Genomic DNA, 26,800 nt, shown 5'->3' with positions numbered 1-26,800 from the left:
ACAACAAGAAGTAATATCAGTAAGGACAAGAATAAAAACGCAAATCTAGCTTCTATTTGTTAAAATAATTTATCACGTTGCGTCAGTTTGTTCAACGCAGTAGATCAGACAGTGACCGTTTCTATAGTAACGAATGTAAACAATGAAACAATGAGCTAGTGCTGGTCCAAAATCATCTGATAGTTGTCTGAAGCGCTGAAAGATGCCGAAAAAGAAAGGAAGCAAGGGCAAAGGAAAGGGAAAAGGGTAAGAATAAAAGATGTAGTTTTAGGTTTGATTCATACAGTAAAAGTAAGCCTTTGACATATTTGCTTTCTCTATTTGTCTTTACAGAAAAGGTAAGAAAGAAGGCAAGCATGAATCTAAAGCCGATAGGGAGTCGGAGATCGAAAAGTTCAAATCAAACGCTGCTTTATGGGAGGCGAAGTTTAATGTCACGGAAATTTCGCGGGTCGAGTATCGCGAAGCTACTCGCTCGCTCGCCAAAACAAACGAGGAACTCGCAAACCAGCAATACAGAGCCGAGAAAGACACACATGATATTATTGCTTTTCTAAAGAGAACAGACCGTGAAAAGACAGCAACGGTTAGTCTGCCTTTGTTATGTTACCATCTCTCTCATTAATAAGGCTGACAAACATTTTTGTTTATCCACCTGTGCTCTTCATTTTCTTTCATTTTTCTCCAATAAGATTGCAGCATTAGAAGAGCAGCTGAAAAGAGAAAAAGCTAAAGCTTCAGAAGAGAAGGACCTTCTGGCAAGCATTAAGATATTGAATTCTCTTTCAAACGAATTAGCATTGTGTCAAGATGTTACAATTGAATTTCGAAGCTGTTAGCATGCAAGACTTGAATTTCACCCCTCATTCTGTTGCAGGTGGCTGAATACATGCAGAAGATTGATGCTTTAGAAGAAAGGTTTAAGCAGAGGTCAAGTGACTTCCAGAGGATGCAGGGCGAGCTTAAAACCATTAAGCATTATCGCAAAATAAAGGCCAATCTGGAAGAAGACTTGATCAGTGTACTGCAGTTATTACTAATACTATTTGCATTGTAGAGGCATAAAAACTCCAGAAATGTGATGTGTAATGTGTTTCTTGTTCTTTTAGATGAGAGAAAAAATGTATATTGCTGGCCGTGGACACCAAGAGGCTCTGGCGAGAACAGAATACAAGTTCTACACAGCACAGGTGAGAAAACCCAGATGAAAAAAGACAGAATGCATAGAAAGTGCATTTTTCGTCATATTTAAAATAATTTTGTTATGGATTTTTAGATACGGTTGAGGTCAAAAGTTTACTTCCCCTTTTCAGAATCTGCAAAATGTTCACTATTTTATCAAAATAAAGAGGATCATATGCGTCAGGGGCGGACTGGGACAAAATTTCAGGCCGGGAAATCTCACACTCATCCAGGCCATCCCAAAAACCCACAACAAATTCTGAAACCATGGACAATATATATATTTTTTGTAAAGCCATTATTATTATCACATAAAAAGTATAATCCATTGGCTGCTGCCACGCAAAATAACTAAAGATTATCTCTAGAACTTCCATTTACCTTTTTATAAAAATGTAAGTATTACATTAGGACTATGTACTATTGTTTTATCTTGCCCAAATGTCAAAACTGTTGGCCTACAATAATAGCTACATCTTGAATATATCTTTAGTAAAATCCTAATACTGAATTTTTTTTTTTTGCATTATCATGGGTCATGTTTTGTCCTTTGGAAAATTAACCATGGTTTAATTAGGCCTATGGTGAAAGTATAGTAGTAACTGTGTTTTTGTTTTTGTTTTGTTTGTTTGGCAACTATAGTAACAATGGTTTTTGGTTTTTAGTGAAAACATGGTTAATTTTTGTAAGGGTTGTATTGTTGTTAGCCTTAGCTCCCTCTAAACGTGTTATAAAACAATGTGAATATTTGTCTGCTAAATTCCTACTCTTTACAAAATTATGCCATTTTGTTAATTGGCTGCTATTGATAATATTTGCAAGCAGTTTAATGCTTAACTAAGAAAACAAAACTACAATAGTCTATTTACAGATGTATCTGACCTGTAAATGATGTCCTGAACAGGACAGTTTTGCCTCTCTGCTCCACCTGGGCTCTCCATTCTCGAGTCTTGCATTCTTTTGGCGGACGCGCGGATGGGCGGAGCGGCTGAGCGTGCGCGTGGCGAATTGTGTTGTCAGTCAAGACAAACCGGATTACGATTTATTAGAGTATTATTATTGAATGGCGAATTTGGAAATAATCACTTTAGTACATTCGGCAGGCAACAGAAACAACAACAACAATATATATATGAAAATAAAATATAAATTTAAAAAAATGGCAGCGGGCCAAATTGGCTACCAGGCCACCGGGAATTGTCCCGGTTCTCCCGATGGCCAGTCCGCCCCTGATATGCGTGTTATTGTTTATTTAGTACTGACCTGATTAAGATATTTCACATAAAAGATGTTTACATATAGTCCACAAGAGAAAATAATAGTTTATAAAAATGACCCCGTTCAAAATTTATGCCCCCTTGATTCTTAATACAGTGTTCTTACCTGAATGATCCACAGCTGTGTTTTTTGTTTAGTGATAGTTGTTCGAATCATAAGTCCCTTATTTATCCTGAACAGTTAAACTGTGTGCTGTTCTTCAGAAAAAAAACTTTAGGTCCCACAAATTCTTTGGTTTTCCAGCATTTTTGTGTATTTGACAACAATGACTGTATGATTTTGAGATCCATCTTTTCACACTGACGACAACTGAGGGACTCATATGCAACTATTATAGAAGGTTCAAACGCTCACTGATGCTACAGATGGAAAACCATGCATTAAGAACCGGGGGGTGAAAACTTTTGAACAGAATGGAGATGTGTAGTTTTTTTCTAAATACACATCTCCACATCTCAGATATCTTCTTTTTTTTTTTATTTAGTACTGCCCTTCACAGGCTACAGATGCATGTTTCCCAGAAGACAAAATAAGTTACATTTACCCAGATCTTCAAATTCAAAAGGTTTTTAAAGGTTTTTATTTTAATGCATCTTGTTTCCTTCTGGAGCATTAGTGAGCGTTTGGACCGTCTGTAATTGTTGCATATGAGTTCCTCAGTTGTCCTCAGTGTGAAAAGATGGGTCTCAAAATCATACAGTCATTGTTGAAAAGGGTTCAAATACACAAAAATACTGGAAAACCAAATCATTTGTGGGACCTGAAGGATTTTTCTGAAGAACAGCAGGCAGTTTAACTGTCACTAAACAAAAAAACAGCTGTAGATCATTTAGTTAAGAACACAGTATTAAGAATCAAGGGGATGTAAACTTTTGAACAGGGTCATTTTTATAAATTCAGCTATTATTTTCACTTGTGGATTATATGTAAAGATCTTTTATGTGAAATATTTTATTCAGGTCAGTACTAAATAAACAATAATATGCATTTTGTATGATCCCTCTTATTTAGTAAAATAATTAACATTTTGCAGATTCTGAAAGGGTGGTGTAAACTTTGACCTCAACTGTACTTTAAATACCATATGTGACATTAAAATACACAGCCAGCCATATGTTCTTCTATATAGATTCACCTTGAGAAGGAAGCGGAGCAAAAGATCACTCAGCTTGCAGAGCAAGCGCATCATGAAGCTATTGCGTGAGCAGCTATTCTTTCAATTCTATTATTAAATCCATTACTCATTCCTGGCATGATAGTTAAACACTGCATGTAAGACCTATGCAGGTATGTGTATCATTTGTGTTTTTTGGAAATATATGAGTCAAATCGTCAGAATTTGCTCCCAACAGGCAGCTTGGTACAGCATCACATGCTGTGTTCAAGGAGAATGTACGGTTGAATGAGGCACTGAATTATTATGTGAAAGAGGCAGAGGAACTGAAGAGGACAAACGTAGCCTTGACAAAGAAGAATGCTTCCCTTGCTCTCTTAAAGGTGCTACCACTAACAGACAATCAGGAATTTTAAGAGACATTCTCTATTTAATTCAAGTGTGTGCTTAATGAAAATCAAAATACAGTTTAACCTTGTAAAACCTGACATATGACAAAACTGTCTAAAAAAAGTCTATTGAACCTTTAGACAAAAAAAAGTTTGAATGTGGGTTTTTCGTTGATAGTTGATCTTTGTAAAAATATATCAGACTACTTATATATAAAATGCATATAAATAACAGTTGTCACTCTATATATTCAAATAATAATATTATATTATTGTAGTATTACTTACAATATAAAATTTCTCATGTTTATGTTTACTGACAGAGAAATGTATGCTTCAAATATGATACAAAAGGCTTTATTCACCTTTCAATTCACATTTTTCAATACGGAAGCAAACATTTCTGGTAATGTGTTAGACTTCTGGTTCATAAGCCGCTGTTGGAAAATAATGAGAAGAATAACGAAGTGCAGTAAATGGTAAAACTGTTTGCACTACAAACCATGGTGTTCACAATTAAGCTAAATTATTAAAATAATATGGTAAGACACACCAGTTTGCAATATAAAGCTGCAAAATGAACTGTATTGTATAGCTAAAAACAGATGGAAGTGGATGACACTGGAAGCCAGACACATTAAATTTACAAATGGCTGTGCCCACTCATACAGGAAAAATAAGGTGGATAGAGTTAATTAAGCTGGTTTTCAGAGATGCCTGTTTGCCATTGTTTTCAGCACTTTGACTCTCCAACTGATTCATTCTGCAGGAGACGAATGAATTGATGAGAAACGAAAGCGATTCCCAGCTGAGATCCCAACAAAATGAGATCTCCGAGCTGAGGGCTAAATTGGTCACACTTGAGCAAGCCCTGGGCATCATGTCTGGGGAGTTTGAGCAGGAGAAAGAAGAGGTGGAACGGCGTGCCATGGTCAGCATGCAGGCTAACAGCACAGACCTCGAGAGGATGGAAATGCTTCTAGCTGCCCGTGAGAAGGAGCTGGGCCAAGTAAAACGGCTGGCGCAAAGCATCATCGAGCAGCGCAAAGAACTTGAGCTCTTCTTTCACGAAGCTCTTGACCATGTGAGGAAGGAAATAAGATCACAGCAACAACACTACAGGTTCGCTCAAGTTATGAAAACTAAATACTGCTCTGGGAAATATCCTTTAATAGGGCATTTTGGAACTGCTTTATGTATTTTAAGATGATCTTGTTTGTAGACAGGAGGCCCTGAAAGCCTATCGCTGGAGAATGAATGAGGCTCGGGCTGGAAGGTTGGAGTATCCTCGTATACGGACGTTCTCTAATGCCCCGCACAGCACCAATGATGTTCAGGTTGACCTGGAAGAAGCTGACAAATGGTGTGAGAGTTTTTATTGCAGAATTTCTAATTGCTCTTAAGGTGCCTCACTAATCAAAATGATTATGAAGATGAAAATTGTCTGGTGTCATTTTAGGAGCAACTTGAAAAGCTCCAGTGTGGATATTTCTGATCTTACATGGGAGCAGAAAGAGAGACTACTTAATCTGCTTTTTGCTAAATTGAATGGGCAAAAAACAAGGTAAAATATACACACACACACACACACACACACACACACACACACACACACACACACACACACACATACATATATACAGTGCCTTGCAAAAGTATTTTTTTTTTTTTTTTTTTTACATTTTGTTACATTGCTGCCTTATGTTAAACAGCTAAACAGTTTTAAATTACTTTTTTCCACATCAATCTACACTACATACACCATAATGGCAAAGCAAAAAAAACCTGGATTTTAACAAAATGTATAAAAAAAAAAAAAAAAGAAAGATTCCATTGCATAAGTATTCATACCCTTATCTGGGACAGTTGAAATTTAGTTCAGGAGCATTCATATTGCTTTGACTACACTTTGAATGGGTGTGATTTGGAAAGCCACACATATCTTAATAAAAGGTCTAACAGCTAAAAATGCATATCAGAGCAAAAGCCAAGACCTGAGGTAAAAAAAACTGCCTGTAGAGCTCAGAAACAGGATTGTGTCAAGCCACATATGGGGAAGAGTTCAGAAAAAAATCAGCAGCATTGAAGGTTCACAGAACCATGTAGCCTCCATTATCCATAATGGGAGAGGTTTGAAACAACTCTTCCTAGAGCTGGCCTTTTGGCCAAACTGAGCAAGTGACCAAAGGCCTTGGTTAGACTGGTAAACAAGAACCTGATGGTCACTCTAGTTAAGCTCCATGATCATATGTGAAGATAGGAGAAACCTACTGAAAGACAAACATCTCTGCAACACTCCACCAATCCGGTCTTTAGTGGTGCGGCAAGACTTGGAATTTGCAAAAAAGCACCTAAAGGACCCTCAGACTGTGAGAAACAAGAGTTTGTTGTTCTGTATGGAAGGCATTTAAAACAGCAGTAAATTAGCACTGCGATGCTGTCACTCAATGAAACTGCATCCAGAATTCAGATTTTGATTTCTTAGGCCTAAATTTCTTTGCATTTCACAAATTCCTTGAGGCAGTTCAGAGTCCCAGATGCTTGTGTGGAAGTGTCCTGGTTTTTGTAGTGACAGACAATGCAGTGCTGCATAGCTTTTGTGGTTCTCTACAACTCTACAATAAATGTATTTCTTTCTTTACTCCCTGACAGGAAACCAGCCCTTCTTCCAGCTCTGTCAACATCTTCATCTGAGAAGATCCAGGTTAGCAGTGATGCAGGGTAAGGCCCCATTACTGTGATGGATAATAACACTGTGATGTTCTTTTACAAAGAATAATCATAATGCTATTTTGTTGCTAAGTCAAACAATTTTTCCTTCACAGGTTTACTGAAGAAAAACACAACCTGACTTTTATAACTCAGATGCCAATGCCAAATATGACCTCTGACCCCGGTGTTCTACCAGCCCTTAAGAGCACCTGACTGTAAAACATCTCATATACTGTAGTAGTATTATATTCAAATATTTCATTTAAAAATACAGGACAATACTCTGAGGTCCCAAATTGCATATTGTCTTACAATACAGCAAAACAGTAATATTGTCAAATATTTTTACTATTTAAAGCTAAATTTTCAGCATCATTCCTCCAGTCTTCAGTGTCACATGATCCTTCAGAAATCATTCTAATATGCTAATTTGCAGTTCAAAAACATGTATTATTATTATCAATATTTATAACAGTTGAGTACATTTTTTCAGGATTCTTTGATGAATAGAAAGATCTAAAGATCAGCAGTTATCTGAAATAAAAAACTTTATACACACGCACGCATTATACACTACACTATACCATTAAAAAGCTTGGAGTCAGGAGTCTTTGGAAATTATAGAAATTAATACTTTTTTTTTTTAGCAAGGATACTTTAAATTGATCAAAAGCAATGATAAAGACATTTATAATGTTACAAAAGATTTCTATTTTAGATAAATGCTGTTCTTCTGAACTTTCTTGTCATCAAAGAAACCTGAAAAAATGCTACTCAGCTGTTTTCAACAATAATAATAAATGTTTTTCGAGCAGCAAATCAGCATATTAGAATGATTTCTAAAGGATCATGTGAGTAATGAAATCACAGGAATAAATTACATTTTAAAGTATATTAAATAGAAAAAGTTATTTAAAATTTTTAGTTTTAGTTGTATTTGGAACAAATAAATGCAGACTTGGTGAGCAGAAGTGACATTCAAAATCTTTTGACTGGTGGTTTTTAAGGCACAAACATCTTCAGACAAATATATTCTCTCTTCTCCATCCACTGGTTTATTTTGTTATTGTTTTATTAGGTTCAGTCTGTGTTAATTTATGAAATTTTTCTCTCTGCTCATTATTACATTCTGTACCTATATTGTGTTTTTCATTTTATATCTATCACGTTTCTTTATAATATTTTTTCTTATTTGTCGTTTATGCTCTTATAAAGTGATCTTGAGTGAATGCTTTTTCGTATACATTAATGTAAAAATAAAACAAATACGTCTTGGAGTTTTACACAATCTTTCATTATGTACTTCAGTATGTTCTCTGATGTTATGTTTGTAAAGTACAAACCACCTAAAACGTTTTAGTGACTTGCATTAAACGTTTCCGTGTCTCTTTTATAGTTTATTGTGTCCTGTTTTGCAATACATCAACAACCTCTGTGTGTTGCTTTGTTAAATCTCCTGTGTACGTGTAAAAGTGTTGCAGGGGGCGCGCTTGGGAACTCGCTTTGCTTTTTTTCTCTGCTGTGACTTTCATTTGTAGCAGCAGGGAGAGACGCAGACGGGATAGTGCTCGAAATCACCGCGACCCGGAACCGAGCAACTTCTCAACACTCGCATTCCAAGAATATTTGGAGACGCTGGCATGAATTAAACGCACCTAGCTGGTTCGTTCTTGAGTCTCCGCGTGCACGGTCGACTTTATCGGTCGTTTACTTTCCTTTTTTGATTGTTTCAAGAAAACTCAACCTCCTTGAACCACAGGCAGGCGAGCCAGGGAAAGCAGAAGTCTCTCAACTCGCCTCGGGCGCTCGTTCTGCAGGCATGTCGCAGAAAGAAAGACCCACTTTCTATCGCCAGGAGGTCAACAAGACGATATGGGAGGTCCCTGTGCGATATCAGAACTTGTCTCCCGTCGGCTCTGGTGCATACGGATCTGTCTGGTAAATATTTATGTTGTTTCGATGGCGGAACGATGTGTCCCATTCATTCTTACGGGCCCGTACAGCATTGCACTGCGTTAGCAAACTTGCTAATAAGACCAAAGTCCGTAGTTTGTTATGCAAGAGCGATTGCTAGTTACAAAAAGCGGGTTAAAAGCGCTCGTAGTGTTGCAAAGTGTTTTAACGTGTGTGATTTGTGTTTTATGAACATTTAAAGTCGCGTATGTTGCGAAAGCCACCTCGCGTGCACGCACGCATGCCACTTCTGTTGCAAAGTGATAAACCTTTGCAGTGGACGGAAAACGTGATGCACACGTTAAAATGGTTACGAAGTTGAAGATATGAATGCAATGCACTGCAAAGTTGTTTTTCTGGTGAACTGCGATGGTTGTTTATGATACCGAACCACAGTTTTCTAAATTTGCCCTACTTAGCGGTGTAGTGTGGTCTTAATGCGGACATCTGGTGGGGTCTGTCCTGAATGAGGTCACCCCGCAGATGATGCATCATGACTGTGTCTCCAGAAACAAGGGAGCCGCCGTTTTGGGCACCTTAGTGCGCTTGTGATGCGCAGAATTGCTGTCTTTGTAGGTAACTCGATACGTTTTGAAACGCAGCCAGTGAGTCAGAGCTGCGTGTAATTTCAAGACTGTTGTCAATGATTCATAGCACTTTATTTTCTAGTTTGCTTGTAGTAACACCCCGGATGAGGTGAAGCACTGGGTTTGTCTTTGTTATTATCTTAATCTCGTGAATAATTCCTCTGGATTGCTCGTTTGGTTTGTTGAGTTGCGATGAGGAAGTTTGTCGGTTATGTTTTCTGACACAGTTGGATTTATGATTCACTTAAAAGGTGCACTCTGTAATTTGTTGCTAATTAACAAAACATTACAGGTAAATAAATGAACCACGCGTTTGGAAAAAATAATTAAAAGTACATTTACACTCAGCTGAGGTGTAGTCTCCAGATTTGCCAGTCTGAAAAACGGTTTTACGATGTTGACATCACATGACCTTTCACGCAATCAAAACGAAGTTACATTTACGTTGTATAACACTTTCAGATAACAAAAAAGAAAAAAAAAAACTAAACAAAAGATGCATAAACAGATGTCTTTTGGTTATAAAATCCAAAACTATCTGCCTTTTTTCTGAGTAACCGATGAGTGCCGCCATGATGGATTCTAACTTCCGTTTGGATGGTCTCATGTTCAGGCCTCCATAAAAATTCATGTTAAAATGGGGTAAAAAGATAATGGAGATTAATAGAGTGTTTTTACGATGCGTTATCAATCTGCCATATTGGCGGTACAAAATGTAAACAATGCCAATGAACCAAACAGAACTGGCAAATTTTGATTATTTCTGCTGAAAATGGTCAATTATTGTAATGTTTTAGGCTGTACTAATCGGTCGGACCGGGAAAAAAACATTTGGAGTACTTCAGACTGCCAAAAGTTATAACAAATCAAAGAGAAGAATGGAAAAAAACTGTCTGAGGAAAGAAGGCATTTGTGGTTGGCCAAACTGAACCAAGAATCTTGACTACATACGTGTTTGTTATTAAATAAATTCTCGCACATATCTTTACCACCTATTCACTTCAGTTTGTCAAAATATTGCACCCTTTCCTGCTTACAATCTAAAAAATGCTGGCTTAAAAACAACCCAACTTGGGTTATTTGGCAACTCAACGCTGGGTAAATATTGGACAGAAGACATGCTGCGTTATTTTGACCCAGCTGGTTGGGTTAAATCGTTTTACCCAACACACTATGTTGTTTTATTTAAGTCAACTATTTTTTAAAAATTATCATATTGCTGACTTAAAATGGGCCGGAAATTACAAATCACACACAGAATTATAGAGGCAACAGCAATAATCACAAGATAAACATTTATTATTAAGAGAAAACACCCATGGACAAAAATATAAGACAAATAGAATTTACTTGGATGAATCCAGCATAGTTTACAACATACATTTAAACATGTTTAACAAGCATTAGAAAGAAAAATTGGAACATTTAAAAGTAGCAACTGTCCTTTGTAATCACTTTTCACTGAAATAGCACTGTTTCTTGTGCCGGTGTGTGGGCCGCTCTTCGCTGGGGGAACTACGAACCTCAGAATGCCACCTCGTGTTTCAATCGTAGCTGAAAGATGCCATGACTGACTCCATAATCTGAATATAAACAAACAGTACTGAGATTAGGGAACATATTTTAACATAAAATTCAATTAAATTCAGTATTCTAATAAATAAAATCAGTTTATATTATGCGAAACAACCACTGCTGACGCAGCTGACTGACATCTCATCCTTGTATGTTGCTTTGCGTAAAATAATATTGACAGCACATTAAAAACATTATAAATTAAATAAAATATATACAAACCTTATTTCGCTGAAGAAGTGCACCAAATCGGCAGTGCTGTGAATCGCTCTCTCCTGTAGAGGAAGCAAAAAGCCTGCACTCTGACTGTAACTCAGCAGCTGGGTTGTTTCGTCGGAGAGAGGTTCAACCCAGCGGTTGGGTAGAAAAAAATAACCTTATATTTAATAACCCATTAAAAATGACCCAGCAGCTTAGTTACAGAAAAACTACCCAGCACCTGGGTAAAACAAATATTAAAAATAAGTGACCCAGCAGGCTGAACCCAGCATTTTGGTTAAAAAAAAAATAACCTGGCATTTTTAGAGTGTACTAATTCTTTCTCAGTATGATTTAGCAGCTTCACAATTTTTTTCCATGATTTAAACGGCATAAATGAGCAGAACAACATATTCAGTAGTATATTAACCATGCAATCCATGCTGTTGTTTACATCCGAGTAGCTCTAATATGGCTGCGCATCCAAGTACCTAACCAAACATAAACGTAAGTGCAAACCCCCTATTATTAAACTCAAACTCTTTAAATATAACTAGATATAAAAATATGTGCACAGTTAAGCTATGTGTTAACTTGACTAGAAACACCAGAGACCGGAAATGTAAAGCATCTTTCCATTATGAGGCGGACAAGACTTCCGCGTTAAGGAAAAAGGTGGATACATAAACAAAAACGTACTGGGTGCACCTTTAACTTTTACCTTAACTTCTGCAGCACTAGTGCCACCAAACAGAAGTGGGAAAATGGCTGTTTTCAAACACATTGTTCAGTGTCAAGTGCTCAAAGAAGCACTCCAGTGTTTTAAAAGCGACACTGATTTTAGGGAATCAACCTACAAATAGTTTATTTGTTTCTGTTTATTAAAGAGGAAGTATTTACATTGCAAAAATTGCACATTTCAGCGTTTAAATGGTTGTAATCAGCACTTGTTGTGAGACGATGTTTATCTAAAGAGATGTGACCTTGTTTTAACCAGTCATGTTTGTGCACATCGAAAGACTTCTTTAGTTTCTTCTTTAACCTCAAAACAAGCGTTACCTCACTCTTTAATGTTTGCAAATGATTTTCAGAAAGGTTTTTGTGATATTAAACAGACAGGTGTTTGAAGGCCAGCCTCATTTTCTAAATTACTCCTACTCAGGGCAGACAGGTTGTTTATGCACCAAAGTGACTGTTAGAAGTTGCGATGCTAGGCAACCGTGCTATCTAGATTATATTTCATGGCCCCCTTATTGTGTCTGTGTAATTGAATATCTGATGAACAGATTGCACTGGGTTTGAAGTGCCAGGCTCATCTCTCAGCTTATGCAGTGTATTCACAAAAGCAAAGCTCTGAGATTTTCTTTGATACGATCTATTAGTTCTCTCAGTCAAGTTAATCATGTAAAATATCCTATGGTTCTTGAAAAGTTCTATCATGACCCTCACTGTTAGGACTACTTCATAGGTTGTGGTGGTCAATGTGTGACAAATTCTTAAACAATTTGCCCTTGAAAAGGTAGTTTGTGATTGGTTGCAATGGGTATTGCCAACGTTTAGTTTGTTCTGTAAACCTTGCTGGTTATTTCCATGAGGAAGTGAGAATCTGGCTGGTTTCTGTTTCAGTCAGAGTTAAATCGGTGCCTTTTATATGGTGACTCCTACTTCCAACCGTCTTTAACTTTGGTCATGTTGTAGCATGTTGAAGTTTCAATTGTGCAACAAAATGAAGCATGACGACATGTTTGAATCATGTGTGTTTCAGCTCTGCGTATGATGAAAAGACAGGATTGAAGGTAGCCGTGAAGAAGCTGTCAAGGCCGTTTCAGTCCATCATCCATGCCAAGCGGACCTACAGGGAATTGCGGCTACTCAAGCATATGAAACATGAGAATGTGAGTTCGGATCGCATGTATTATCAAACTGACAAGGCTAATATGGAGAGTGGTGGATGGTAATCCCAATATTTAAAGGCTTAGTTCATCCAAATATTTAAAATCCTTTCATTATTTACTCACCCTCATGTAGTTCTAAACCTGTTTTTCTCTCTTCCACAAAAGAAGATCCACTGCAGACTTATATTTGAGTAGATTGTACTGTTGTTTAATAACATGCCAATTGTGCATCTGATGAAACATGCAGTTGAGATCTATGTTTCCATACACCTTGCAGAATCTGCAAAATGTTAATTATTTTACCAAAATCAGAGGGATCATACAAAATGTACGTTGTTGTTTTTTTATTTATTACTGACCTTAATAAGATATTTAACATAAAAGTTGTTTACATGTATAGTCCACAAGAGAAAATAATAGTTGAATTTAAAAAATCACCCCATTCAAAAGTTTACATCCCCTTGATTTTTAATACTGTGTCCTTACCTGAATGATCCACAGCTGTTTTTTTTTGGTTTAGTGATAGTTGTTCATGAGCCCCTTGTTTGTCCTTAACAGTTAAACTTCCAGCTGTTCTTTAGAAAAATCCTTCAGGTTCCACTAATTTTTTTTGTGTATATGAACCCTTTCCTACAGTGAGTGTATGATTTTGAGATCCATCCAGGACGACTGAGGGACTCATATGCAACTATTACAGAAGGTTCAAACGCTCACTGATGCATCAGAAGGAAAATTGCATTGAGAGCCAGGGGTATAAACTTTTGAACAGAATGAAAAGGTGTAGATTTTTCATATTTTGCCTAAATATCATATTTTTTTCATTTAGTGCTGCTCTTCAGAAGCTACAGAAGATACATGTTTCCCAGAAGACAAAATAAGTTAATTTTATCCCGGTCTTCAAAATCAAATTTTAATGCATTGTTTTTCCTTCTGAAGCATCAGTGAGCATTTGGACCTTCTGTTATAGTTGAGTCCTTCAGTTGTCCTCCTTGTAAAAAGATGGATCTCAAAATCATACAGTCATTTTTGGAAAGAGTTCAAATACACAAAAATGCTGAAAAACCAAAGAATTTGTAGGACCTGAAGGATTTTTCTGAAGAACAGAGGACAGTTTATTTGTTCAGGACAAACAAGGGACTCACAAACAACTATCACTAAACAAACAAACAAAAAAAGAACAGCTGTGGATCATTCAGGTAACAACACAGTATTAAGAATCAAGTGTATGTAAATTTTTGAAAGGGGTCATTTTTATAAAGTCAGCTATTATTTTCTCTTGTGGACTATATGTAAACATCTGTGAAATATCTTATTCAGGTCAGTTCAGGACATGCATTTTGTATAATCCCTCTTATTTTGGTAAAATTAACATTTTGCAGATTCTGCAAGGTGTATGTAGACTTTTGACCTCAACTGTATTCACAAAAAGCTTTCAAAACATTTTATGTTTTAAAAGAATAACGTGATTTAGGACCTACATACCATGCCATTGTAAAGTCTATTTCTCACAGCCTTGTTTTCATTCGCAGAAAATTCAATATGGCATCTAACCATATTAAGTTTTGTCAGGCAACATAATGACCATGAGTGAACTGGCAACCTAGAATTTCTAAATTAATAGGATGTTAACAAGAGTTACTGCACAAGACAAAAGTCCTTTTTGTGTTGAGTCCCTAGTATAATTCACAATAAAACAATTATTGTTGGAAATCATAAAATAGAATAGGTCAATAATATTTTTACTGTGAAATAGCAGTGTGCAATTGGAAATGTGGGTTATTATACTCTTAAATCAAGCCCTGTCATTGAGGTATTGTTTGCTCCAGGGGCTCTGGAACATCAATTTTCTCACTTTATCCTTGAAAACGCCAGCGAATTTTGAGCAGCCCTACTCTGCTATTAGATTTAGCCATTATTATGTCTGTCAAAATGAAACGGGTATTAAAACATAGTAATTCGTCTCAAGTTTTTCTTATTTGAAATTGGGTTATTATAGGTTATTCAGGGAATTCTATAACTGTTTATTTGTAGGTTTTCCCTTTCAGGTTATGCAATGAAATCTTAATGCAAGACTGTACATGCTGTACTAAATGATCCTGATTGCTGTTCTATGCACTTTGCGCTTGCAGGTGATCGGTCTGCTGGATGTTTTCACACCTGCCACCAGCCTGGAGGAGTTTAATGATGTGTGAGTCAGACAATTACCTCCTCCCTAAGAGATATTTTCACTGGACTTGATTAATTCATAAATTTTTTTGTTTGGTTATGAATATGACTATACTTCATGTGTGTCAATTAACTGGAGGAAATAGTTTTTTTTTTTCAAGAAACAAATTGCTTTATATAGCAAAGCTGCATTAACTTGATTAAAAATTGCAGTAAGGACATTTATATCGTTGCAAAAAAAATGTTTCAAACAAATGCTGCTTTTTAACTGTCTGTTTAGAATCTTGAAAGAATCATTTTCACAAAAATGTAAAGGGATAGTTTACCTAAAAATGAAAATTTTGTCATTAATTACTCACCCACATGTCGTACCAAAACTGTAAAGCCTTCGTTCATCATGTTAAAATCTGAATTTCTTACCCTACATAGACAACATTGCAACCGACACATTCAAGGCCCAGAAAGGTAGTAAGGACATCATTAAAATAGTCTGTAAAATAGAATGTGTCAGTTGCGTTGCTGTCTATGCAGGGTCAGAAAGCTCTTGGATTTCATCAAAAATATCTTATTTGTTTTTTGAAGATAAACAGATTCTTACAGGTTTTAAACGACATGACAGTGAGTGAATAAAAACAGAATTTTCATTTTGGGTGAACTATCCCTTTAATATGGAAGCCTGTTTATGCCACTGAATAAAAAATATAAAAGGTAATTGCGACTTTTTTCTCTCGCGATTCTGACTTTATTTTTCGCAGTTGTGCCTTTTTTCTCACAATTGCAAGCTTGTATCTCACAATTCTCACTTTTTCTCAGAATTGTCGCAATTGCGATTTATAAAGTCCAGTTCTGAGGAGAAAAAAGACTGACATTTTCACAGAATTGAGAGTTTATATCTCACAATTCTGACTTAACTCACAATTGCAAATTTGTATCTTACAGTTCTGACTTAACTCACAATTGCGACTTTATTTTTTCACAATTTTGAGTTTATATACTGCAACTCTGACTTTATAACTTTATAACTTCTCTTTTCTGAGAATAAATGTCAGAATTGCGTGTTTGTATAATTTTTTTTCTCCTCAGAATTGTGAGATATAAACTTGCAATTGCGAGTTAAGTCAGAATCATAAGAAGTCGAATGATCCTTTTCAAAAAATTGTATTCAGTGGCGGAAACGGGCTTCCATACTTTTCCATACTGTTTTCAGCATTGATGATAATAATAATAATAACGATTTCTTAAGCATCAAATATTAGAATGTGATACTGAAGACTGGAGTAATGACAGAAAATTCAGCTTTTGCATCACAGGAATAAAGTAGATTTAAATACTCATAATAATAATTTTGTAATTATACTGTTCTATATTTTTGATCAAATGATAAATGTAGCTTTGGTGAGAGTCTTTCAATACCATCTTTCCCCAAACTTTCGAATGGTACTGTAAATTCGTTCAAAAAAATAATTTTCTTGCAGACAGGTGGTCAAAGTAAAGTGGCTGCCACACAACAGAAATAGAAACTCTTTGTCTGCCAACTGAAGGTGTGATGGCACACCACATCAGACGCTTCCTGTGTAAACAACTGTGTTGTTCATAATTAGAGCAATTTGGTTTCGAAGCACTGTGACCCGTCCTTTAGAACAGCTTTAATATAATCACTCATGTGTTTAGCTCTACACTAAACAGAATAATGCATTATTTATCTTGTGCCATTTGTTAGATGACTAGAAGCATGTTTTCAGGCTCTCATGGTTTTATGGAGCTTTGGGTTTCCACAGAGACTAAGCTTTTCCTGCTGCCTGGCTCCTGCCTAGCAGCCATGGGTTAGTAGGGAATGCTAAGGATACAACCAGGTTGTAAAACCAGATGCTGCGGTGACTTAACATCGATTCCGCTGCCAAAAATAGACCTGACGCACAGTGATGGATGGAGGGCATCCGCACTTTGCTTGGTTTTTTCATTCGTCTGCGCACGTAGAAGTGATGCATGTTTGTTTACCGTCTCTAATCTGTTTTTTTTTTTCCCCAAATCTTTGTGGGGGTTGGATGTATTTGTTGATTATCTGTAATGCTGAGTGTGTCTATTGGGTGGAGAGTGTTTCTGGGATTAAGTAGGGCTTATTTTAAGCTCTGCTGTGTGTCGCACCACAGTGGCTCTGTTTGACTTGTAGCTCCACCCTCTTGCCAAGAGTCAGTGCTTATTTAGACTCTACTGTGGGTTGCCATGAGGTGTTTGTTTAATAGGGTGTAAAAAAATCTAATTGTTAATGTGCTTGAGCATACTGTGAGATCCAAGACTGGCCATTTAAGTATTTATTCACTATTGTAAGAAAAACATGTTGCGAAATATTGATTATATGATTGTGTCAGCACAGCCCTAGTTTATATCTCCCTGTAGTTTCCTGTTTGTCCTGTCTTCTCTCACAGTCCTAACAATAAGCATTCGACATGTGTAAGTAGCTACCCTGGTGTATTTAAATGAAAACTGATCCAGTGGCATATCTTAATGTTGACAGTAGTGAGAAGTTTCTCCATGGCCAACATTTGTGTTAAGTTTGTTAAGCACAGTCAGCCTTGAAAACAAGACAAGATTAATGGATTTATCAAAACGGAACTAAATGTTCCCTACATTTCAGGCTGTGCTGTCACTCCCAACAACAGGTTAAACAGTTGGCAGGAGAATAACATTCTTGTGTTCTGATTGGCAGGTACCTGGTGACTCATCTAATGGGTGCTGACCTGAATAATATTGTGAAGTGTCAGAAGCTGACCGATGATCATGTTCAGTTCCTTATTTACCAGATCCTGCGAGGGCTTAAGGTGAAACTGCACTTTTTTCAATCCTGTAACAAACAAACAGGAATCTCTCAAGTATTTTGTAAATGAGATGTAATCTGGAATTTGATTCGCTCTCATAACCTAACTCTATTTTTCTTTAATTATACCAGTACATTCATTCGGCCGACATAATTCACAGGGTAAGTGTTTACTCCGGCTTATCAGAAACTGCCTACAGGCTTTTTTTCCCCCCTCAAAAAATTTGGTTTGTGTTGCCCCATGGAGCCAGTTCACCCTGGCATCGCCATGTTGCATGCTCAGGCCTGCTGCTGTGCAAAGACTAAAGCTAGATATTGCTTTAAAGAAGTTCTGTCTGTCTTAAAGGAATAGTCTTTGTTATTTTCAGCTAATGCCTGAGAACAGCATCGTTGCCATGCTGTTTACCACAGAAAATAATTGCAATCTCACATTGGTCTGAAAGTAGCCCAACTTGACAACATTACAGCTCATATTTCTCTTGTTGTTTTCAAACTTGTTCATGTTCATATTCCTTAAAAGAAAATGGGCATTTTAATTTGTTTTTATGAACTTGAATTAACTGAAATGCAAAAATATGTTACATCTATACATTTAATTCTTAAATAGCTGCAAATATTCCTCTAAAACAGATGGTAATAAAGTAATATTCATTAATTGTTTCCCAGGACTTGAAACCCAGTAATCTGGCAGTAAATGAAGACTGTGAACTAAAGGTGAGTCTGTCATTTGTTTTTATAGTGGTACTTTTACTTTTTATGTGGTTACTCATTACATCATGTAAATACTAATGAATTATGTATTTCCCCCCTCTCTCTCTCTCTCTCTCTTTTTTTTTGGCATCTCAGATCCTTGACTTTGGTTTGGCTCGACACACAGATGATGAAATGACAGGGTATGTGGCCACAAGGTGGTACCGTGCTCCAGAGATCATGCTTAACTGGATGCACTACAACATGACAGGTAACACAACTACACCCACATCTAATACAAATTAACTCATTATGAATGCTGTTTAAAACCAGCTGGTGTAGATCTCTTATGCAAGTTTCTTATAGAAATGGATAGAAGTGTAAATTTTATTTAAAATCTTTTTAAATTAATGTAATTAATTAAAGCCATTACTTCAGACTTCATTGTCACTGGATCCTTCAGAAATCATTCTAAAATACTGATTAGGTGCTCAAGAAACTTAAAAAAAAAATTATAATGTAAAACCATATGTGCTGCTTAAAGGGACAGTTCACCCAAAAATGAAAATGTACTCATTCTTAAGCCATCCTAGGTGTATATGACTTTATTCTTTCAGATGAATACAAACAATGTTATAATAAAAAATGTCCTGGCTCTTCTAAGTTTTATAATGGCAGTGAATAAGGTTTTAAGATTTTGAAGCAAAATAAAGTTTATCCATCCATGATAAAAAGTACTCCACACAGTTCTGGGGGTTAATAAAGGCCATCTGAAGTCGACTGATGTGTTTGTGTAAGAAAAATGTTCATATGTAAAACTTTATAAAATGTATTGCATTCGCGAGAGAATGGCGTTCCAGTGGATGACGTAGGCATAGCGTGAGAAGTGGCGAATATGGAATCGCAGAGTAGAGAGCAAAACTAAATATGATCATGAATTAGTACAAAATAAGAAAAATGTTGGAAGATTTTGTTATAAACCAAGGCTGGTTTTCTTTGCTGTAAACAAAGCTTGGTTCTTAAAAGACTAGCATGTTACGTCATCCGCTTGAACGCCACTCTCTCATAAATGTGTGTGCGACAGTTAGCGGAAGCTTGAGATTGTAGTTTTTTTTTTTTTAAAAGGATATTTTTCTTACTCAAGCGCATTAATTCTCTTCAGAAGGCCTTTATTAGCCCCTGAAGCCATGTGAAGTTATTTTTATTATGTATGGATGCACTTCATTGGACTTAAAAATCTCAACAGCCATTTACTGCCGTTATAAAAACTGGCAGAGCCAGGATATTTTTTTAATATAACTACGATTGTATTTTCCTAAAAGAAGGAAGTCATGTACACTTAGGATGGCTTGAGGGTGAGTAAATCATGGGGTAATTTTCATTTTTGGGTGAGTTATCCCTTTAATATTATTGTGGACACCACAATGTTTTTTTTTTTTTAGGATTCTTTGAATAGAAGTTCACTTCCACAGCAAAAAATTACAAATAATTTACTCACCCCCCTTGTCATCCAAGATGTTTATGTCTTTCTTTCTTTAGTCGTAAAGAAATAGTTTTTTGAGGAAAACATTTTACGATTTCTCTCCATGTAGTGGACTTCTGCGGTGCCCCCCAAGTTGGACTTTCCAAAATGCAGTTTAAATGCAGCTTCAAAGTGCTCTAAAGAATCCCAGCAGAGGATAAGGGTCTTTCGTTAGCGAAACAATCGATAATTTTCTAAATGTTTTCTTACAGTTTATATACTTTTTAACCTAAAATGCTCATCTTGTCTAGCTCTGCGTCAACTCTGTGTATTCCGGTTTATGAAAGTTAGGGTATGTCGAAAAACTCCCATCTCATTTTCTCCTCCAACTTCAAAATCGCCCTATATCGCCGTTTTGTGTAAAGGAGTTTGATCTTCTTTGCACATTTACTTTGTAAACATTGGGTCGGTACTTCTGCAGCGATTTAGGACAATTTTGAAGTTGAAGGAGAAAATGAAATGGGAGATTTTTGACCTACCCTTACTGTCTTAAATCAGAATACACAGAATTGATGCAGAGCTAGACAAGATGAGCAATTGAGGTTAAAAAGTATATAAATTGTCAATTTTGTTTAGAAAATACCCGATTGTTTCGCTAGATAAGCCACTTCTTCTTGGCTGGGATTGTTTAGAGCCCTTTGAAGCTGCATTTAAACTGCATTTTGGTAGTTCAAACTCTGGAACACCATAGAAGTCCACTATATGGAGAGAAATCCTGAAACGTTTTCCTCAAAAAACATACTTTCTTTACAAATGAAGAAGGAAAGACATGAACATCTTGGATGACACGGGGTGAGTAAATTATCTGTAATTTTTTGTTCTGGAAGTGAACGTCTCCTTTTAAAGAACAGCATTTTTTTTTTAAATGGAATACTTTGTAACAATGTAAATGTCTTCACTGTCATCTTTGATCAGGTTAACCCATCCTTAATACATTCTTTAAAAAAATCTTACTGACCCCAAATGTTTGAATGGTACTCTAGTTACGACTACCAATCAAGCTGACTGGCCCATGCTAACCAGCCAAATCTTTGTGTTTTCCTGGATGTCTTCTGAGGATTGTGGCTATTAATTCATGCCATTTTTACAGCCCTCTGTGATAAGATAGCTGGGTCAGGACACAAGAGAGGGAACATGTGCTTGCTGCCTCTCCATTAATGTTGTTTCTTGATTTCTTTTCAGTGGACATTTGGTCAGTGGGCTGCATCATGGCCGAGCTGTTGACAGGCAGGACTCTGTTTCCTGGCACAGATCGTATCCTTTTCCTCTCATTTCCCCTTCGCTGACCTGCAAAACACTCTCTGTAAATTGCACCATGGCTCCAAGCCAGAAAAATGCATGATTTAGTGTTTTTAAGTATGTATTTGCTCTCAAGCTGATACAAATTATGGATAAATGTTTTTTTTAAACATCATCACAACTTTTTCTATCCTTGCAGTGTGTTTTTGTGCTACAGCAGAAGCTGGCAGGTCTTTCTGCCCCATTTTAAACTGAACTTTTGTCCCTTCTGCTTAAGCTCCGCCTTTAAGCTGCGCCCCGAGACGCAACAGCGATTTGAAGGATATATCATCCATCATTATGAGAACGCAATAAACTGCCCTGCAGGAAATGACATGCCTCTTTCTCTCTTTCCCGCTCCTAATTTCCAGTGACAAATGTTTTCAGGTTTCAGCGCTTGCAGCTTGTTTTCCCCCCTGGCTTTGCATATTTGACACTCTGTATCTTGAACGGCTGCCACTCTAAATGCATCTGGCTCCACAACCCATGGAACAGAAATGCTTGCCAAATATTTCCCCCCTTTCACAGGCAGAGCACACCTGTGCAGCTACTTCTGACTTCTGAAAATATTTAACATGTGCTATTTTTACTAGCTTGCATGTCTTTCCACAGATGTGACCGAAGCTTCTATGCTATCCTGTTCTTTAAGTAAACATGAAACGAAATAAGTTTCCAGCTTTTTTGTGGCCTAGCCACACTAGTTTTCCTTTATCTTATTTTACTAGACATTGATCAGTTGAAGCTTATAATGCTTCTGGTTGGAACTCCAGGACCTGAGCTGTTAATGAAAATATCTTCGGAGTCTGTGAGTTTGATATATTTAGGAAGTGTGTGCTTGCTAAAAACGCCTGTCTGTGTTGATTTTCAAAATGGAAAATCCATTTTAAGCTGGCAGCTGTAATGGCTTTTATCCAGGCCGGATCAGGATTTTTTTCAGAAAGTTCAAAAGAACAGTATTTATTTGCAACAAATTTTTGTACTTTTATAAATATATTTGTCTTTTTTTTTAATGAATTCAATTAATGCTTGCTGAATAAAAATACTGACCAGCTACAAGACCAGTTACCAGATCTTAAAGCGATCAAGCTAGTTTTTTTTAACACATTGGCTGGATGACAAGCTGATGATCTGCTTGGACCAGCTAGAACGGCGTAAACTGGATTTTCCAACAGGGAATGTGTGTTGATTGTCGCTAATTAAAAAGTATATTTTCCAGTGTTCTCTGATTAAACTTTAATCGTTTGACTGATTTGAGGTTCTGTTTGGGACTGAATCATGACATCTAAACTGAATTTAACAAGCCTGATTTTTGTCTTGCAGCTCTGCTGATGTGTTTCTGAACTGATTCTACTCTTCGTCAAAATCTCTTTTTTTCCAAAGCATGCCATTCTTCTCTGCTGTGTATGAACATGATTTGCATGCCAATTTCTCCTCTCTCTTCTCTCTCTTTGATCATGTCCTTCTCCTTAGAGCAGTGGAGAACCACAATACATGTCCAGATAACATTTGATAAAAATGCATTACGCTAAATTTGTTGACCGTGAGCTCCTTGACTCGGCCTTCAAAGATATAAACCAGCTTCAACAGATAATGCGACTTACAGGAACTCCACCTGCCTCTCTAATAAGCAGGATGCCTAGCCATGAGGTGAGCTCGATGTCACCCAGCCCGCTGTTTGCCGAATACCCATCGTGCCCTTTAAAGCAGACCACACTTTGGAAATAAAGTCTTACTAATGTATAATAAAGCAATATTACATGATTAAGAGTGCTGTTGTACAGCCCAGGTAGAGAAATTACTGCTACTGTGACTTCCAAAAACAAACAAAACAAACAAAAAACCTCTTTCACTTACACCGCACAATGCAACATCGGAGACACAGACAAGCTTGAATAATACAAATAGCGACGTTGGATTGAAAACCCGTTTAGCCAATCTAAACTGTTCAAATATTCATTAGAACATTTTCAAGTGCAGTTTAGACATTATTTTATGTGGAGATTATAAGCAAAAGTAATAGTGGTAATAGATTCCACCCAATGGAGTTCTTGGATCTTCTCCACTTTCTCCTTTGCTCATTGCTTGCCGCTGAGCCGCCATGCAGTTATTCACTGATCTATGCGAGCTGAAATCACTGTCTGTCATCGCCAGCACAGCACAGACCTCTCTGCCTTCTGAAGCTGTTTGTTTGCTGCATTATTCAAATGGCACTGCATACTAACACCACAATGTTATGATTCACAGGGTTAGCAATGTATGTGCAAAACACAAGCAGTTGTCATGGTGATCAAGTCGAGAATTGGAAACAAGCTCAATTCTTAATTGTAATGGTAACTTTAAATGAATGTAGCTGATATTGACAGTAATAAACATGGTTCAACCGTTTCTTTCCACAGGCTCGTACTTACATCAACTCACTTCCTCAGATGCCCAAGAGGAATTTTGCTGACGTGTTTATCGGAGCTAATCCACAAGGTAAAACTGGCACATTTGTTTATTTTTGCAGAATTTGTAATACATTTTAGAAGGACAGCTTTTAAAATAGAAATATTTTCTAACATTCTGTCTTTACTGTCACTTTTGATCAATTTAATGCATTCTTGATAAATACGAAGAAAAACTTTTTAATGGTTGTGTATGTGCTAAAACATTATATATTAGTATATTTCGTATAAGGTACACATTATTGACGAAATATTTATTTTTGATTAAATATTTACTACTTTATGTTTTAGCTGTGGACCTCCTAGAAAAGATGCTGGTTTTGGACACAGATAAGCGCATCACGGCGGCAGAGGCTCTGGCTCACTCGTACTTTGCTCAGTACCATGACCCAGATGATGAACCCGAGGCAGACCCTTTCGACCAGAGCTTTGAGAGCAGAGAGCTTGATATTGAAGAGTGGAAACGTGAGTCATGGAATTTTTTTTTTTTTTTGATTGTTTGTATAGAAAATGCCAGATGGTACGAGTTACAAGTGCTTTAAAGGGTTAGTTCATTCCAGAATTAAAATTTCCTGATAATTTACTTAACCCTGTGTCATCCAATATGTCTTTCTTTTTTCGGTCGAAAAGAAATAAAGGTTTTTGAGGAAAAGTTCCTGGTTTTTGCTTCATATAGTAGACTTCAATGGGGATCAACAGGATGAAGGTCGAAATTGCAGTTTCAATGCAGCTTCAAAGGGCTCTACATGACCCCAATTGAGGAATAAGGGTCTTATCTAGTGAAACAATCAGTCATTTAAAAAAAAAAATATATATATATATATATATATATATACTTTTTAACCGTACATGACTTCACGCATTACATATTCACTTTGGAATGATCCTGCATAATGTAGGAGAAAGTACCGACCCAGTGTTTACAAAGCGAACGTGCAAAGAAAGTCAAATGCCCTTTACAAAAAAAAGATAAAACAACAATGTGAGATTATTTTGAAGTTGGAGGATAAATAGAGATGGAGTTTTTCACCCTACTCTACCTTTTTGAACTGGAGTACACCGATGAAGAACAGACCGCGTGTGACTTTTCAAAGCTTTCCCAAAGATAGTGCAAGACAAGCATTTGTGGTTAAAAAGTGTATAAATTTTTTTTGGAAAATGACAGATTGTTTCGATAGATAAGACCCTTATTTCTTGGCTGGGAACGTGTAGAGCCCTTTGAAGCTGCACTGAAACTGCAAACCATTGATCCCCATTGAAGTCCACTATATGGAGAAAAATCCTTAATTTACATTTTAGTCATTTTCTTCTGCACTTTTGTCATTTTTATTATAATGTAAAATATTAATATTTAGGTACTTTCATTTTAGTTTTAAGTTTAACTTAACTTACTTTGCAGTTAGTATTTTAAGTGTTTCAACTTTAAAAGTTTCAATTAGTTGCCTAGGCAATATTTCCCATTTTAGTTTAATTTTTTAAATCTAAAATGTATGTATCTGGGGCTGGTTGTATAAAGACTAGTCTTACAAGTTAGTCATCTAATTTTTTTTGGTCATAACTTTGTAAAGTCTGTCTAATTTGAATTTGGAAAGTAGGACTGATTACTACTTGGTTAACTGCTAGCTGGTCAAACAAGTTTTTAAGACAGAGTCTTAACATAGTGGCTATGGTATTATTTATTTTAAGAAAAATTAATTAATTTTAGTTAATGAAAATAAGGAACTAAGTTCATGTTTGAATGTGATTATTTAGGATAATCTAGATTCATGTTTTAATGAATGTTCCAGTCACAACTTTAATTGTTTGTTTTCTGTTCCCACTCAGGTCAGACATATGAAGAACTGATAAGTTTTGAGCCACCAGCCTTTGATGGAGATGAAATGGAATCTTGACCTTCTCTTCTGGATGGCAATCAAACCAACTGTACTACTAATACAGTAATGCTGTCATATTGCAGTATTGTAATCAGCCAGTCAGTAGAATGTTTGACTGTTTCTTTTCATTTTTTTTTTTTTATGTTGTCTACTGGGCCAAACAGAAGGAATAGATATCATAGAAAATCATTATTTTACACACTGAATCTATTCAAAAGAATCTGATATAATAAAATCTGAGTAATATTATCATCAGTTTTTTTAACAGTTTGGTCAGTTTCATGATGTCCATTCAAGTCCACTTGTAAATTGTAATATCTCCTTAAAATTTCTTGGTATTTAGTTGTGCTGTTAAAATGTTCTCTCCATGTACAATGTATCACATTTGCAGTACTTTTAAAAGTTCAGAAAACATTGTTCATTTAGTTTCTGTTAATATATTTTATTCCAATCAAATCATGAGCATTGTATTAAACAATTTACAGTATGTTCTTCATTAATCTGTTTTCATAAAAATGGGATTTATCAGAGCCTCCTTCGATAGAGCTAGGATGAATGTAAATTGTTGCATTGGGTATTGGTGATATGTTTAGGCTGTTTGTAAATATGTTCCGTAAAGCTTTTGGAATCTGTAGCTGTGTTATTTCTGATCTTTTTCACATTGTTTGTGTATGTTTCCTAGGGAGAGAAAGTGTGAGTTTGTGTGTGTCTGTGTGTCTGTCCACCTGAGGTTGCTACTATGAACTGTATGCGAACTGATTCTGCCTCCAGTAGCTGTTTTTAAAATGCTATTAATTGATTGTTCAAATATGAAAGTAGAGTAAGATATTTATATACTGTTGAGGTGGTATTTATGAACCTGAAAAGCTGCAACTGTCTTCTTTAGCACCTGAAATAGAAAACATTGAATCAAACACACCATTGTTTACTGAAAATAAAGGCCGATATTTTTCAGAAAACTTCTGCTTCTTTGTTTTGATTGTTTGTTTTATGTTGAACAATAGAGTGTGAGGTCATTATTTACCTTTTCTACGCACCACCCTGATTCTAAATTTCATTTAAAACGTATTAAAATGATTTTATGACTGATATACCTTCAAAAGTGGTTTTCAGTCTCTTACAAAAATG

The 26,800-nt window shown here is 36.3% G+C and overlaps 2 protein-coding genes across 3 annotated transcripts; both read left to right on the top strand.

The window, feature by feature from the left end:
* The first annotated feature begins 202 nt into the window (after positions 1-202).
* On the top strand, positions 203-6,888 carry bbof1a (basal body orientation factor 1a). Its single transcript, XM_073818528.1, has 12 exons — positions 203-246; positions 334-586; positions 693-758; positions 878-1,021; positions 1,110-1,190; positions 3,590-3,660; positions 3,813-3,957; positions 4,733-5,085; positions 5,186-5,326; positions 5,423-5,527; positions 6,616-6,684; positions 6,789-6,888. Exons 1-12 carry the CDS (start codon positions 203-205, stop codon positions 6,886-6,888), a joined length of 1,572 nt encoding a protein of 523 aa, XP_073674629.1.
* A 1,330-nt stretch (positions 6,889-8,218) lies between these two features.
* mapk14a (mitogen-activated protein kinase 14a) lies at positions 8,219-26,631 on the top strand. 2 transcript variants are annotated; one of them, XM_073819635.1, is made up of 12 exons: positions 8,219-8,613; positions 12,754-12,883; positions 15,013-15,071; positions 17,757-17,868; positions 17,997-18,026; positions 18,531-18,578; positions 18,711-18,825; positions 21,259-21,330; positions 22,922-23,001; positions 23,751-23,829; positions 24,090-24,263; positions 25,623-26,631. In XM_073819635.1, the coding sequence occupies exons 1-12, from the start codon at positions 8,495-8,497 to the stop codon at positions 25,688-25,690; spliced, it is 1,086 nt and encodes a 361-aa protein (XP_073675736.1). In that variant the 5' UTR covers positions 8,219-8,494; the 3' UTR covers positions 25,691-26,631. The 2 variants fall into 2 exon arrangements, with proteins under 2 accessions (XP_073675736.1, XP_073675735.1); XM_073819634.1 differs by lacking the exon at positions 22,922-23,001 and adding an exon at positions 22,080-22,159.
* The last annotated feature ends 169 nt before the right edge of the window (positions 26,632-26,800 follow it).

Source organism: Garra rufa, chromosome 15, assembly GCF_049309525.1.
Source record: "Garra rufa chromosome 15, GarRuf1.0, whole genome shotgun sequence".
NCBI classification, from domain to species: domain Eukaryota; kingdom Metazoa; phylum Chordata; class Actinopteri; order Cypriniformes; family Cyprinidae; genus Garra; species Garra rufa.
Note: the sequence above shows the minus strand (reverse complement) of the source record. Positions and strands in the feature narration are given on the sequence as shown.

Coding starts and splice junctions, on each gene's coding strand:
- mapk14a (XM_073819635.1), top strand. CDS start 8,495: ATGTCGCAGAAAGAAAGACCCACTTTCTATCGCCAGGAGGTCAACAAG. Junction 18,027..18,530: donor CGGCCGACATAATTCACAGG/GTAAGTGTTTAC, acceptor ATTGTTTCCCAG/GACTTGAAACCCAGTAATCT. Junction 24,264..25,622: donor TGATATTGAAGAGTGGAAAC/GTGAGTCATGGA, acceptor GTTCCCACTCAG/GTCAGACATATGAAGAACTG.
- bbof1a (XM_073818528.1), top strand. CDS start 203: ATGCCGAAAAAGAAAGGAAGCAAGGGCAAAGGAAAGGGAAAAGG. Junction 247..333: donor GGCAAAGGAAAGGGAAAAGG/GTAAGAATAAAA, acceptor TTGTCTTTACAG/AAAAGGTAAGAAAGAAGGCA. Junction 759..877: donor CAGAAGAGAAGGACCTTCTG/GCAAGCATTAAG, acceptor ATTCTGTTGCAG/GTGGCTGAATACATGCAGAA.